Genomic DNA, 16230 nt, shown 5'->3' with positions numbered 1-16230 from the left:
AGCTTTTCTTTTCATGGAAATGGAAATAGTTTAGATGTATGCTATCAACCATGTAACCTGTATACTGAATAATCTTGATTATGTTATACTATTGCATATCATGGGTGTGTCTATTGTCCTAATAAGTACCTGATGTTACTTGTGTTAATGATGCTCGAGAAAGGGGTGGAAGCGCCGAAACAGTGCACGTTTGTTTGCCTGAGGCTGTGACCACAAAATACATATAGACAAACACAAGAGTCCTCTGCACTCAACCCATTATCAATATATTTAAGGCAGAGTTTTACTTTGAAAGCAGCAAGTAAGTTGCAGGTAAAACTAAGTCCCTTTGTAAAATAGAATTCTTAATGAATCAGATGAAAATTGAGCATAGGACTGGCCAGATATGGGATGACTTTGAAGTAGTTGGCCAGCTTAAATATATTGCAATATATGGACAAACAATCCCTGTTTTGTTTAAAGGGTAAGACATTTTTTCAGTAGCAGTATGTACAAAATGTCTCTGTCTTAAATATATTGATAATGAGTTGAGTGCAGAGGACTCTTGTATTTGTCTATATGTATTTTGTGGTCACAGCCTCATTGCACCCCAACCTAATGTTTTTAAAAATTAGTGGTGAGCACAACTTTCCCTTGTTTGTTATAGTTATACAGGAGCAGTGACCAGCTCCATGTTGTAGCTCCCACCCTTCCCAGCTATAGTCAGGTGATCCCACTGGTGTCTAATAAAAGGGCAGCCAAGTTTGGGAGTTTTACTTTGAAAGCAGCAAGTAAGTTGCAGGTAAAACTTAGTCCCTTTGTAAAATGTATAATGAAGCAATAAAATTCTTAATGAATCAGATGAAAATTGAGCGTAGGACTGGCCAGATATGGGATGACTTTGATGTACTTGGCCAGCTTAAATATATTGCAATATATGGACAAACGATCTCTGTTTTGTTTAAAGGGTAAGGCATTTTTCAGTAGCAGTATGCACAAAATGTCTCTGTCTTAAATATATTGATAATGGGTTGAGTGCAGAGGACTCTTGTAATTGTCTATATGTATTTTGTGGTCACACCCTCATTGCACCTCTGCCTAATGGTTTTGAAAATTAGTGGTGAGCACAACTTTTTCTTCTGCTTATCCCATGATTCGATTTACACCAGTTGGGTGCACGTGTGACTTGTGTCATATACCGTACTATACACCTCTCCACTAGCAAAAGGGAACACATTTATGTACAGGGTTTGTACAAAGTATACAGAAGCTGATGCGTCCCAACATGGCAGTGTCCTTGCGTCAGTCCTAATTAAGTGAAAAGAGAGGATTTGGGTAAACGCAGTAGGAAATCACATTTTATTGTTGAACATAAGGTGGTAGTTTGTAAACTTTGCATATTTATTTATATATGGTGGTGTTGGACATGTTTTCCCCTAAATGCTTAAATATTGCACTGCTGTGCCTGTCTTTCCTTTTTTTTGCGAATTGTGGTGAGATGCTAATTGTGCACAGACATGATGGGTGTGTGTGTGAGCATGGCCTCTGTGCATTGTCGCTGTATGCATAAAAATTCACAATTGTAGTGCAAATAAAAACTTGCACATTAAATTCTCCAGTCTTGTCCAGCTTTATAAATATAAACTCATGCAGGGAAAATATGTTCACAATGAAAATGATTCTGAGCTGTGCAAAATTTATAAATGATTCAGAGAGACTTCTCCTCTGACTTTTCAAAGATCATCATATCCCAATCTGGAACAGACAGAATAATATTAATTTGGAAAGTGTTTAATACACATTTAGAGGCCGATTCACTAACTTCGAGTGAAGGATTCGAAGGTAAAAAACTTTGAATTTCGAGGTTTTTTTTGGGCTACTTCGACCATCGAATGGGCTACTACGACCTTCAACTTCGAATCGAAGGATTCGAACTAAAAATCGTTCGACTATTCGACCATTCGATAGTCGAAGTACTGTCTCTTTAAAAAAAACTTCGACCCCCTAGTTCGCCATCTTAAAGCTACCGAAGTCAATGTTAGCCTATGGGGAAGGACCCCATAGGCTTGGCTAACTTTTTTTGATTGAAGGATATTCCTTCGATCGTTGGATTAAAATCCTTCGAATCGTTCGATTCGAAGGATTTTATCATTCGATTGAAGGAATTATCCTTCGATCGTACTATCTGCCCTAAATCCTTTGACTTCGATATTCGAAGCTGAAGGATTTTAGTTCCTAGTCGAATATCGAGGGTTAATTAACCCTCGATATTCGACCCTTGGTGAATCGGCCCCTTAAACATGTACTTTTACCCTGCACTAGTGCACTAGTGAGGCCTGAAATAATGTGAGAATGACACAATGAAGTCCAGTGTGGCCAGCTAAAAAAAAGGAAATTTTGTTTACTCGGCTGAACTAAAGTTTAGGGAGAAATTTAATGTATTTTATACATATGAGAAATCCTACAATTAGAAAAACTCCAAGTAGAATCAGTTGAAGTGTTCTGCACAGTAGAAAAAAAGGCTCTTTGCAGCCCTAGGTACAAGCTGAACCCTCTGCCAGGGTAAAATCAGTAAAAAAAAACAAAAACAGCAGCAGTCCCATAATGTTTGTAAAAAGTGAAAAGTTGAAACATTTTTTCAAACATTACTGGAGTGCTGCTGTTTTTTTACTGATTTACAATTAGAAAACCGGTTACATTTAAGAACAGCTTGTAGTTTAGTGACACTGAAGAGAACAGATCTGATATTCTGCAATGTCAGTTTTCTTCATGAGTTGTGACTAAGGCATGAGGGGAAAAAAGCATTTTCCTGATGCAGCACAAATCCGATATGGGAGTGATTTAGTGAAACCACCTATAAATCTCAGAAGAGAAACCCCTGTAGTTCAGAGCCTGACACTTGTCTTGCCACAAGCAGTACCTACTCACAAACAGTAACCATGGTCCAGTGGACAGCTGAAGAGAAGGCCGCCATTACCTCTGTGTGGCAGAAGGTCAACCTGGAGCAAGACGGCCATGATGCACTCACAAGGTAATGCAACAAAAGCCATAATTGTGGGTACTAATATGAGCTGATTTGAAACAGAGTAAATGTATTTTATAATTATAACTATTTTTGCACATTATTTGATGCACAAAAGCTACAATTCATAAATAGTAGCAAATGGGGCCCAAGGGAGTTGTATTTCCATTTTAGTTTATATGTCCTATCCCACTCAACAATCTCTTGCAGTCATATAGTATTCATACCATACTTTTTTCAGTCTCAGTCAGTTGTCAGCATTCAGTTACAAAATAGCACACACACATTAAAAAAAGAAAACATTATGATTAGGCTATTGTGTATATTGTCATTTTTCTGTTTAAGCAATCTATTGGTTTAAGAATAACACATACCAATCCTTATAACTTATACTGTTTTTTTTCTCTACAGGCTGCTGGTTGTATACCCCTGGACCCAGAGATATTTCAGCAGTTTTGGAAATCTTGGCAATGCCACAGCTATTGCTGGAAATGCCAAGGTGCATGCCCACGGCAGCAAGGTTCTCTCAGCTGTTGGAGATGCCATCGACCATCTTGACAATGTGAAGGGCTCTCTCCATGACCTCAGTGAGCTCCACGCCTTCAATCTTTATGTGGATCCTGAGAACTTCAAGGCTCGTATTAACAATTTTAACTTGTTAATTTGACTGTGTGCCAGAAATAAGCAAATACTCTGCTCAGAATTGATCAAATCCCAATCAGACAGGCTGACAAATCTGTTAGGTCAGTAATTCCTTATTCCCTATCTGGTCATCACCAAATGCAAGTGTTTCTCTAGCCAACCAGATGAGTAACTTTTATAATTCAATTAGGCCCTTTTTGGGTGAGATCTAATTGACTAACTTCAGAGATTGAAATAAGACTGATCTGCCCATGGGTGACTGGCACCAGCATTAGGGCTATAATTTAAGGTAGGACAGGAGTTAATGTAAAGTAGGTCTAATATCATAATATATAAATAAATTTGAGAGAGAGAGAGCGATACAAAACACAGCACTCCTAGGTCTTATTTAGTGAAAAAATGTATTCAACGTTTCGGCAACAACACTTGTGCCGTCTTCAGGAAGGTGAACAATACACAAACAGTGCTCGTGCTTTTAAAGGTGTTTAAATGGTGCCAAACAACCATGAGTGATGTCATCATTAGGTGTCAGACATGTCAAAGAAGTGTTGAATCAAAAGAATTAAGGCTCCATTGTCCCAATAGGAGCATAAGTGTTGAACTAACCCCATTCATCATAGTGATCAGTTGATAATAGCGTTACAAGTGTGTACCTAGTGACCCCTTCAAGTGTAGGCAACACTGACAGTATCAGCGCCCTTGTGTAGTTAAAACAAGAATGACATACAGCCTTAAGGATTCCTTTCACAATTGCAATAAAAGGAATACAGGATAGTACACTTACCCCAGCAAGATCAAATAAGTGGATATGGTCTCCCTTGTTGCCGCTTGTCGCTACTGTGCGCACCAGACGCTGGCTGCCTGTGTCATTCCCTGTTTGCGCATCCAGCTGCAGCCTCTCACCTCACTGCCGTGCTGCTCCCCTGCTCGTGTGCGTGCGTATTAGGCTCCGCCCTCATTGCCATGGGAACCAGATGCCAAGCAGCAAGGCATAGTACTACAGGGGACTCGAAACACAGCGGCTTCATCCCCCATTCGGTACCTATTAGCATAGACCCCTCAGGCAACACGTGAACAGGTCTAACCTCCCGTCCTCCCATGTGCCAAGGGGACTGTTGCCCATTTTATCTATTGGACCTTCTTAATTAGTCCCCTCTCTCACTGTACCTGCCTCAGTTGTGCCACGTTCCTGCAGTTGCACGGAGGTTAGGGCTTTTCGAATCTATCTGTCACCAGGGAGTGCAAGCAGCCCCGGTGTACACAGTGGAACATGGGCTGTCTACCTTCAATCCACTCATTAACCCTGTCTGGGGCACCAATGATCCTGAAAAAAAGCACAAACAACAAAAAGAAAAGGAATAAAAAAATATTCTGATTATTCATAATCCCACATATGACCCACAGCCAAGAAAAAAGGTTTGCTTCACATCCCCTATATTGCTATCATCAGGAAAAAAAAAGGAAAAAAAAAGAAAAAGGGTTTTGTCATAGTTGTATTTCAAAGTCAAGAGGGACAACATATTAGTGCCCTCATATAATCCAAAGCACAAAGTCACTCATAAATATCCACTTCACCAACTATGGGTACCTACGTCCATTATTACTCACCCTTCGGAGGAGAGAAAAATCCACAAAGTCTATGTCATCCCAAAGGAAAGAAGATGTAAAAAACAACATACAAAAATCTTCGTGTTAAACCACAGTGCAGGTTAACCCATTAATAAAATGACGACATGGGTAGTATCCAGGCACAATCATACCATCCCTCACACATGTCCCGGGGGGTCCTGTATTCACGGTTCCTAAGAATTATCCGAAATAATTCGGATAGGAATACAGCGCAACTACAACTCACCACTTTATCTGAGCAGTTTGTGGCGAGAGTTTATGACAACGTGTTGGTGAAAGAACAGCGGAGACGAGCGGAATTGATGACCCAGGATGCTTTACTTAACCCAGACTTGAGCGAAAGGAGGGTTCCTCCAGACTTGATTTTCTCACCACAATGGACTGACGTTAGCGGTGAGATGAAAAAGGCTTTGAACAATCGGTGGGAAATTGTACAGGCTGATCAAAACGTACCCTTTGCTAACCAGAAACCGCTACTGGCCTATAGAGATGTCGCGAACTGTTCGCCGGCGAACTTGTTCGCGCGAACATCGGGTGTTCGCGCTCGCCGGAAGTTCGCGAACGTCGCGCGACGTTCGCCATTTTGGGTTCGCCATTGTTGGCGCTTTTTTTTGCCCTCTCACCCCAGACCAGCAGGTACATGGCAGCCAATCAGGAAGCTCTCCCCTGGACCACTCCCCTTCCCTATAAAAACCGAAGCCCTGCAGCGTTTTTTCACTCTGCCTGTGTGTGCTGAAGAGATAGTGTAGGGAGAGAGCTGCTGCCTGTTAGTGATTTCAGGGACAGTTGAAAGTTTGCTGGCTAGTAATCGTTTTGATACTGCTCTGTTATTGGAGGGACAGAAGTCTGCAGGGGTTTGAGGGACATTTAAGCTTAGGTAGCTTTGCTGGCTAGTAATCTACCTTCTACTGCAGTGCTCTGTATGTAGCTGCAGTGGGCAGCTGTCCTGCTTCTGATCTCATCTGCTGACTGCTGCAATAACAGTAGTCCTTGTAAGGACTGCTTTTATTTATTTTTTTGTTGTTTTACTACTACTACTACTACTACTATAAGAGCCCAGTGCTATTAGTCTAGCAGTGTTGGGGAGTGGGACTGGTGTGCTAATCTGCTGCTCCTAGTAGTTCAGCAGCACCAACTTTAATTTTTTTTTTTTAATATTCATTTTTTTTTTATTTTACTTTTTTTTATTTTACTACCGCTGTAGTAGTGTATAAGTTGACCTTTTAGGCATTATTTGCCCTGTAGGCATTATTTGCACACTGTTTTCTTCAACCCGCCATCTAGCTGTGTGACCTTGTTCACATTCTGTCTAAATATCCATAATATTACCGTCTCCAGAAAAAACACCGGAGTGACTTTTTTCAAGCAGCCATAATATATTTTACGTAATCCGTATCCACCGCTGTAGTAGTGTATACGTTGACCTTGTAGGCATTATTTGCACACTGTTTTCTTCAACCCGCCATCTAGCTGTGTGACCTTGTTCACATTCTGTCTAAATATCCATAATATTACCGTCTCCAGAAAAAACACCGGAGTGACTTTTTTCAAGCAGCCATAATATATTTTACGTAATCCGTATCCACCGCTGTAGTAGTGTATACGTTGACCTTGTAGGCATTATTTGCACACTGTTTTCTTCAACCCGCCATCTAGCTGTGTGACCTTGTTCACATTCTGTCTAAATATCCATAATATTATCGTCTCTAGAAAAACCACTTGAGTTACTTTTTTTCAAGCAGCATTCATATATTTTACGTAATCCGTATCCACCGCTGTAGTAGTGTATACGTTGACCTTGTAGGCATTATTTGCACACTGTTTTCTTCAACCCGCCATCTAGCTGTGTGACATTGTTCACATTCTGTCTAAATATCCATAATATTACCGTCTCTAGAAAAACCACTTGAGTTACTTTTTTTTCAAGCAGCATTCATATATTTTACGTAATCCGTATCCACCGCTGTAGTAGTGTATACGTTGACCTTGTAGGCATTATTTGCACACTGTTTTCTTCAACCCGCCATCTAGCTGTGTGACCTTGTTCACATTCTGTCTAAATATCCATAATATTATCGTCTCTAGAAAAACCACTTGAGTTACTTTTTTTCAAGCAGCATTCATATATTTTACGTAATCCGTATCCACCGCTGTAGTAGTGTATACGTTGACCTTGTAGGCATTATTTGCACACTGTTTTCTTCAACCCGCCATCTAGCTGTGTGACCTTGTTCACATTCTGTCTAAATATCCATAATATTACCGTCTCCAGAAAAAACACCGGAGTGACTTTTTTCAAGCAGCCATAATATATTTACGTAATCCGTATCCACCGCTGTAGTAGTGTATACGTTGACCTTGTAGGCATTATTTGCACACTGTTTTCTTCAACCCGCCATCTAGCTGTGTGTATTATCGTTTCCAGAAAAACCAACTGAGTTTTTGTTGTTGTTTTTTTAAAAATAATGCCAGGCAAAGGCAGGCCGCCACGCAGAGGCCGTGCTAGGGGCCGTGCTGCTATGCAATCCTGTGGCCCTAGCAAATTGCCCAGTTTTAAAAAGCCAATGACCCTGAACTCCCAAAATGCTGAAGAGGTAGTTGACTGGCTTACACAGCACACCCCATCCTCTACCGTTTCTAACTTTACCACAACATCCTCCTCATCCTCCACTGCTATGGCCACCCCACGTAACACTTCCTCCACCACCGGTGCCCCTTCTTCACTGGGGTCAGAGGAGTTATTTTCCCATGAGTTTCTTGAACTGAGTAATGCGCAACCATTATTGCCAGAAGAAGATGAAGGAGATGAGGACCTTACACCAGATTTAATTCTGGCAGAGAACACGATAGAGATGGACATAATGAGTGATGAGGAGGAGGTCCCGCTGCTGCTTCCTTCTGTGATGTGTCAGAAGAAATTGATGCATCTGAGGAGAATGATGATGAGGAGATTGATGTTTTGTGGGTGCCTAGTAGAAGAGAGCAAGAGGAGGGTAGTTCAGATGGAGAGACGGAGAGTCAGAGAGGCAGTAGGAGAATAAGACTTAGAAGAAGCAGGGAGGACAGCCCGCAGGGATCAGTAGGGCAACAACATGTATCGGCACCTGTGTTCAGCCGGCCAACGCACCCGCCATTGCCGCCAATACCGCCAACTCCGCCAACTTCTACTGTTACCGCCAGATCGCACACTTCCAAAAAGTCAGCAGTGTGGGATTTTTTTAATGTGTGTGCCTCTGACAAAAGCATTGTAATTTGCAATGAGTGCAGTCAGAAACTGAGCCTTGGTAAGCCCAACAGCCACATAGGTACAACTTCTATGCGAAGGCACATGAGCGGCAAGCACAAAGCACTTTGGGAGCAACACCTCAAAGGCAACAGGCAAACTAAAAGCCACACTCCTTCTGGTCCAGCATCTTACTGCTCTACCTCTGCTCTCCTTGACCCGTCTGAACCACCCTCCACTCCGCCTTCCACCTTGACCACCTGTTCCCATTCCCAGTCATCTGCCACCAGCCAAGTTTCTGTGAAGGCCATGTTTGAGCGTAAGAAGCCAATGTCTGAATGTCACCCCCTTGCCCGGCGTCTGACAGCTGGCTTGTCTGCACTCTTAGCCCGCCAGCTTTTACCATACCAGCTGGTGGACTCTGAGGCCTTCCGCAAATTTGTAGCAATTGGGACACCGCAGTGGAAGGTACCCAGCCGCAATTTTTTTTCTGCCACCACCTCTACTCCTCCATCGCTCTCTACCTCGTCTTCTTCTTCTTCTTACTCTGCTGCTGGGTCCTCCTTCTCCTCCTCCACACCTGTGCACCCCCAGCTCCCCCTAGGCTATTCGACGTGCCAGGTACGCCGTTGTCACGCTGTCTTGGGGATGACGTGCCTGGAAAGCAAAAACCATACCGGATCTGTACTCCTGTCATCTCTGCAGTCACAGGCCGATCGGTGGCTGACCCCACACCAACTGCAGATCGAAAAAGTGGTGTGTGACAATGGAAGCAATCTGTTGGCAGCGTTGAGACTAGGCAATTTAACACATGTGCCCTGCATGGCACATGTGTTAAATTTAATAGTCCAACGTTTTGTCTCCAAGTACCCAGGATTCCAGGACGTTCTCACCCAGTCCAGAAAGGTGTCGGCCCATTTCAGACGTTCCTACACAGCCATGGCACGCCTTGCTGACATTCAGCAGCGCTACAACATGCCAGTCAGGCGTTTGATTTCTGACAGCCAGACTCGCTGGAATTCAACGCTCCTTATGTTGGAACGTCTGCTGCAACAACAAAGGGCCGTCAACGAGTACCTTTTTGAACTGGGTGGTAGGACTGGATCTGCACAGCTGGGGATTTTTTTCCCCCGTTACTGGGTGCTTATGCGCGATGCCTGCAGGCTCATGCGACCTTTTGAAGAGGTGACAAATATGGTCAGTCGCACCGAAGGCACCATCAGCGACCTAATACCCTTCGCTTTCTTCCTGGAGCGTGCCGTGCGACGAGTGACAGATGAGGCTGTAGACCAGCGTGACGAGGAGCTGGAAGCGCACGATTTCTGGTCGGAATCACCAGAACGAACCCAGGCACCTGCTGCAACGCAGGGAGAGGTGCCAGAAGTGGAGTCAGAGGAGGAAGGTGGCTTTGTGGAGGAGGAGGAGGAGGACCAACAGGAGCAGGCTTCCCAGGGGGCTAGTGGTGACCTTTTGGGGACCCCTGGTCTTGTACGTGGCTGGGGGGAGGAGACCGTGGATGATGCAGTCCTTGATAATGAGGAAGCGGAGATGGATAGCTCTGCATCCAACCTTGTGAGAATGGGGTCTTTCATGCTGTCATGCCTGTTGAAGGACCCCCGTATCAAGAGGCTTAAGGAGAAGGACCTGTACTGGGTCGCAACGCTACTAGACCCTCGGTACAAGCATAAAGTGTCAGAAATGTTACCAACATACCACAAGTCCGAAAAGATGCGGCATTTACAAACCAGCCTGCAAAACATGTTGTACAATGCTTTTAAGGGTGATGTCACTTCAGGAACTCATCAACATTCCAGGGGCAGAGGTGCCAGTAATCCTGCCACGAGCACACCTGCAAGGACAAAGCCCTTTGGCCAGTCTGTAACGTCAGACATGCAAATGTTTTTCTGTCCAAGGCAGCGCCACAACCCTTCTGGATCCACCCTCAAAGAACGCCTCGACCGGCAGGTAGCGGACTACCTGGCATTAACTGCAGATATCGACACTCTGAGGAGCGATGAACCCCTGGACTACTGGGTGCGCAGGCTTGATCTGTGGCCAGAGCTGTCACAATTTGCCATGAACCTCTTGTCTTGCCCAGCCTCAAGTGTGCTCTCAGAAAGGACCTTCAGTGCAGCAGGAGGGATTGTAACTGAGAAGAGAACTCGCCTAGGTCACAAAAGTGTCGATTACCTGACCTTTATTAAAATGAATGAGGGGTGGATCTCGGAGGGTTACTGCACGCCGGAAGACTTGTTCTGACTTCTATGCAGCTGTCCTTCTCTTCAAGCCTCATGACTCCACACACAGCTGTCCTTTAGCGTCCTCCTCCTCCCTCCGCCACCGTTACAAACTAGGGTGCAAACCCTACTGGTTTAATTTTTTCTGGCCTCTGTGCTTCAGTGGCTGCAACCAAAAAAACTGGGCAAACAATGTCTACAAGGTCAACGTATGGCAAAAAATGACTATTTTCAGCATTTATATGGCATATTTTTTCTGGCAACTGTGCTTCAGTGGCTGCGTCCAAAAAAATGCATATTTTCTGCATTTATATGGCATAATTTTTCTGGCAACTGTGCTTCAGTGGCTGCGACCAAAAAAATGCATATTTTCTGCATTTATATGGCATAATTTTTCTGGCCTCTGTGCTTCAGTGGCTGCAACCAAAAAAATTTATATTTTCAGCATTTATATGGCATAATTTTTCTGGCCTCTGTGCTTCAGTGGCTGCAACCAAAAAAATTTATATTTTCAGCATTTATATGGCATAATTTTTCTGGCAACTGTGCTTCAGTGGCTGCGACCAAAAAAATTACTATTTTCAGCATTTATATGGCATATTTTTTCTGGCCTCTGTGCTTCAGTGGCTGCGGCCAAAAAAACTGGGCAAACAATGCCTACAAGGTCAACGACGTTGACCTTGTAGGCATTGTTTGCCCAGTTTTTTTGGCCGCAGCCACTGAAGCACAGAGGCCAGAAAAAATATGCCATATAAATGCTGAAAATAGTAATTTTTTGCCATACGTTGACTCAACGTATATGGCAAAAAATGACTATTTTCAGCATTTATATGGCATATTTTTTCTGGCAACTGTGCTTCAGTGGCTGCGACCAAAAAAATGCATATTTTCTGCATTTATATGGCATAATTTTTCTGGCCTCTGTGCTTCAGTGGCTGCAACCAAAAAAATTTATATTTTCAGCATTTATATGGCATAATTTTTCTGGCAACTGTGCTTCAGTGGCTGCGACCAAAAAAATGCATATTTTCTGCATTTATATGGCATAATTTTTCTGGCCTCTGTGCTTCAGTGGCTGCAACCAAAAAAATTTATATTTTCAGCATTTATATGGCATAATTTTTCTGGCAACTGTGCTTCAGTGGCTGCGTCCAAAAAAACTGGGCAAACAATGTCTACAAGGTCAACGTATGGCGAAAAATTACTATTTTCAGCATTTATATGGCATATTTTTTCTGGCAACTGTGCTTCAGTGGCTGCGTCCAAAAAAACTGGGCAAACAATGCCTACAAGGTCAACGTATGGCAGTTGTTTAAAGAGAACAGTAGATTACTAGCCAGCAAAGCTACCTAAGCTAAAATGTCCCTCAAATCCCTGCAGACTTCTGTCCCTCCAATACAGAGCAGTATCAAGCAGATTACTAGCCAGCAAGCTTACTATCATCTGTCCCTGAAATCACTAACAGCTCTCCCCCTACACTATCTCTTCCAAGCACACACAGGCAGATTTTTCAGATACATTTTTGCCCTTGATCCCCCTCTGGCATGCCACTGTCCAGGTCGTTGCACCCTTTAAACAACTTTAAAATCATTTTTCTGGCCAGAAATGTCTTTTCTAGATGTTAAAGTTCGCCTTCCCATTGAAGTCTATGGGGTTCGCGAACCGTTCGCGAACCGCTCGCATTTTTGCGCAAGTTCGCGAATATGTTCGAACTTTTTTTCCGACGTTCGCTACATCCCTACTGGCCTATAAGAGAGGGCGTAATCTGGGGGATCTTTTAGTGATTAAAGACGTGTTTGAACCCCCTAGAACAGGTACCACCTGGTTGGATAGACCCCTTAAGAAAGGGTGCTTCAAATGTGCCGGTTGCCTGACCTGTAGCGGGATGCTACAGGGCGCCCAATTTTCACATCCCAGAACTGGGGCTAAATTTGATATTAGGTACAGGGTGACCTGCACTTCTGATCACGTGGTTTACATAGCTTGGTGCCCGTGTGGACTTTATTACGTGGGCAAAGCTGGAACCACGTACAGAGAGAGAATGAACAACCACAGAAGTGCGATATGGATGGCCTTAGCATCCGGTAAAGCTGATCAACCAGTAGCACGACACTGGCTCAAATCCAAACACTCTTTACCACAGTTTCAGCACATGATCATTGATCGGCCCACGCAGAGGAGGGAATAGGGAAGTGATGCTGTTGCAAAGGGCGACACAATGGATCTTTAAGTAGGATACCTTAGCCCCCAAAGGGCTTAATGAGACACTACCCATGTCGTCGTTTTATTAATGGGTTAACCTGCACTGTGGTTTATCACGAAGATTTTTGTATGTCGTTTTTTACATCTTCTTTCCTTTGGGATGACATAGGCTTCGTGGATTTTTCTCTCCTCCGAAGGGTGACTAATAATGGACGTAGGTACCCATAGTTGGTGAAGTGGACATTTATGAGTGACTTTGTGCTTTGGATTATATGAGGGCACTAATATGTTGTCCCTCTGGACTTTATAATACAACTATGACAACCCTTTTTCTTTTTTTTCTTTTTTTTTTCTGATAGCAATATAGGGGATGGGAAGCAAACCTTTTTTCTTGGCTGTGGGTCATATGTGGGATTATGAATAATCAGAATATTTTTTATTCCTTTTCTTTTTGTTGTTTGTGCTTTTTTTCAGGATCATTGGTGCCCCAGACAGGGTTAATGAGTGGATTGAAGGTAGACAGCCCACGTTCCACTGTGTACGCCGGGGCTGCTTGCTCTCCCTGGTGACAGATAGATTTGAAAAGCCCTAACCTCTGTGCAACTGCAGGAACGTGGCACAACTGAGGCAGGTACAGTGAGAGAGGGGACTAATTAAGAAGGTCCAATAGCCTGATAAAATGGGCGACAGTCCCCTTGGCACATGGGAGGACGGGAGGTTAGACCTGTTCACGTGTTGCCTGAGGGGTCTATGCTAATAGGTACCGAATGGGGGATGAAGCCGTTGTGTTTCGAGTCCCCTCTGTCTCCTGTAGTAATATGCCTTGCTGCTTGGCGTCTGGTTCCCATGGCAATGAGGGCGGAGCCTACTACGCACGCACACGAGTAGGGGAGCAGCACGGCAGTGAGGTGAGAGGCTGCAGCTGGATGCGCAAACAGGGAATGACACGGGCAGCCAGCGTCTGGTGCACACAGTAGCGACAAGCAGCAACAAGGGAGACCATATCCACTTATTTGATGTACTATCTTGTATGCCTTTTATTGCAATTGTGAAAGGAATCCTTAAGGCTGTATGCCATTCTTGTTTTTAACTACACAAGGGCGCTGATACTGTCAGTATTGCCTACACTTGAAGGGGTCACTAGGCACACACTTGTAACGCTATTATCAACTGATCACTATGATGAATGGGGTTAGTTCAACACTTATGCTCCTATTGGGACAATGGAGCCTTAATTCTTTTGATTTAACACTTGTTGTTCTTTGACATGTCTGACGCCTAATGATGACGTCACTCATGGTTGTTTGGTGCCATGAGGCTGAAGGCCGAGTGTTTTTATACAGGTCATGGAACTCCGAGGTAACTTCTAATATCCTCAGTGAGTTATGTGACAGAAATGACATCAGAACTCACCATTTATATGGATATAATTTACAAGATATTCGTGGCTTATATATATATATATATATAATATATATATATATATATATATATATATATATATATATATATATATATATATATATATATATATTATACTTTAAAAAGCCTTTTTGTTATACAGTGTTTTTATAGCTTTGCTGTTTTAAAGGGGGTGCTTACCTTCAAAGCAGCTTTTAGTTTCAAGTAGGCAATTGTATTTGAATACAGTTTTCAGTTTTATTTATTTAAAGTGTTTATACTAACTAAAAAGGAAGACCAATTTTTGACTTATACACTTATTTTCTGCAATATATAAAATAAATTGTACATTTCCTTCTGCCTCACTTTGTGATAGGGATGCACCAAATCCAGAATTCGGTTCGGGATTTGGCCTTTTTCAGCAGGATTCGGCCGAATCCTTCTGCCCGGCCGAACCGAATCCTAAATTGCATATGCAAATTAGGGGCAGGGAAAACTATTAGTCACAAAACTAGGAAGTTAAAATGTTTTCCCCTTCCCACCTCTAATTTGCATATGCAAATTAGGATTCTGGTTTGGTATTCAGACGAATCTTTAGTGAAGGGTTCAGGGTTCGGCCGAATCCAAAATAGTGTATTTGGTGCATCCCTACTTTGTGAGGCTGACAGTAAATGTCATGTAATCATTTGTTTTAAGTTGCAACAATCAAAAGCCTGTACAAAAGCTGGAGGCAAAGCTAGTGCTCAGTATTTGTTAAAAATCCAGTCTGTTGTATGATATGTAAAAGTGCATTAAATCCTTATAATGTATTTTCTTGTTTTACAGTATTTTGGCCAAGTTCTGGTCATTGTCTTGGCTTCCAAACTGGGATCAGCCTTTACTCCTCAAGTCCAGGGAACCTGGGAGAAATTTATGGTTGTTCTGGTTGATGCCCTCAGCCAAGCATACAATTAATTGATGTAAAGCACTGTACTGAGGTCATGGATTTGCTTACGTACATTTTGCCACAAATTAAATAAAATGAGCTTGTAAAATACATCTGTAGTTTAGTTTATATTTATATATGTATGTATGTATGTATGTATGTATGTATAAAAAAAGATAAGCACCACAAGACCAAGACCATAAACCATATTGAAGCATTCTGCTTATTTTTTCTTGTATTCTGGGATGCAAATTTCTCTTAAGCAGACAACTCATTTTGCTAAAGCTACAGTCCTGCTTCTACTGAAATGTTTGTAGCTGACGCAACCTTCAAGGCGATATCCTTGCGCTAGTCTACATTAAGTAAAACAAGGATATTATTCTTGGGGGTGGGAAGGCCTTACCTGCTTATTTTTTCATTTGAAATGACCTCTTCCAAGGAAATTATGGGTTTTTTAGGTACCTTCTTAACTGCAGACCTGTCCTTAAAGGTGCAGTGGTTAGGAGAGCTAATATTAGTCACCCACCCTACCCTATTTACAAATCTTAGCAAAATTACTTTAATCCTATAATTCAAATAAACCCAGACGCTCCGTAGGGGAGTAACTACAGAGTAAGCATACCCTATGGTGTTTGGGGGGACAGGTATGTAAAGGCCCTAGTGAGGCCATAATTAATTAGCTACTTCAATAGATTGTAGTAGTAAAAAGTCAACTGCCAATGTTTTGCGGCCCAAAAAATGATTTTCTTGTGGGGCCCTGTAACATCTTCATCAGATGTTCAGCAACTACTCCATATCGATCAAAGCAGAAAATAAATGCTTAACATATTATTTTAATGAACCTGCACTCTTAGACCTCATCAATTAACTACCGATGTACTGTGGTCATGTGGTGCTGGATTTTAGATCTTGATTTTACGTTGACTTACACCTTCTACTGCAATGTTTAAATTACTTTCAATATCCCGTG

The 16230-nt window shown here is 42.6% G+C and overlaps 1 protein-coding gene across 1 annotated transcript; it reads left to right on the top strand.

Moving 5' to 3' along the window:
- The first annotated feature begins 2852 nt into the window (after positions 1-2852).
- On the top strand, positions 2853-15371 carry LOC108703093 (hemoglobin subunit beta-2-like). The gene is made up of 3 exons (XM_018239060.2): positions 2853-3010; positions 3413-3635; positions 15161-15371. The coding sequence occupies exons 1-3, from the start codon at positions 2919-2921 to the stop codon at positions 15287-15289; spliced, it is 444 nt and encodes a 147-aa protein (XP_018094549.1). The 5' UTR covers positions 2853-2918; the 3' UTR covers positions 15290-15371.
- The last annotated feature ends 859 nt before the right edge of the window (positions 15372-16230 follow it).

Source organism: Xenopus laevis, chromosome 9_10S, assembly GCF_017654675.1.
Source record: "Xenopus laevis strain J_2021 chromosome 9_10S, Xenopus_laevis_v10.1, whole genome shotgun sequence".
Taxonomy (NCBI): Eukaryota; Metazoa; Chordata; class Amphibia; order Anura; family Pipidae; genus Xenopus; species Xenopus laevis.
This window is presented reverse-complemented; position numbering and strand designations above follow the sequence as displayed.

Bases quoted from the DNA above. Each gene is read 5' to 3' on its own strand.
- LOC108703093 (XM_018239060.2), top strand. From the start codon at position 2,919: ATGGTCCAGTGGACAGCTGAAGAGAAGGCCGCCATTACCTCTGTGTGG. The intron at 3,011-3,412 runs GTAATGCAACAA...TTTTCTCTACAG, and splicing joins GGCCATGATGCACTCACAAG to GCTGCTGGTTGTATACCCCT. The intron at 3,636-15,160 runs GCTCGTATTAAC...CTTGTTTTACAG, and splicing joins TGGATCCTGAGAACTTCAAG to TATTTTGGCCAAGTTCTGGT.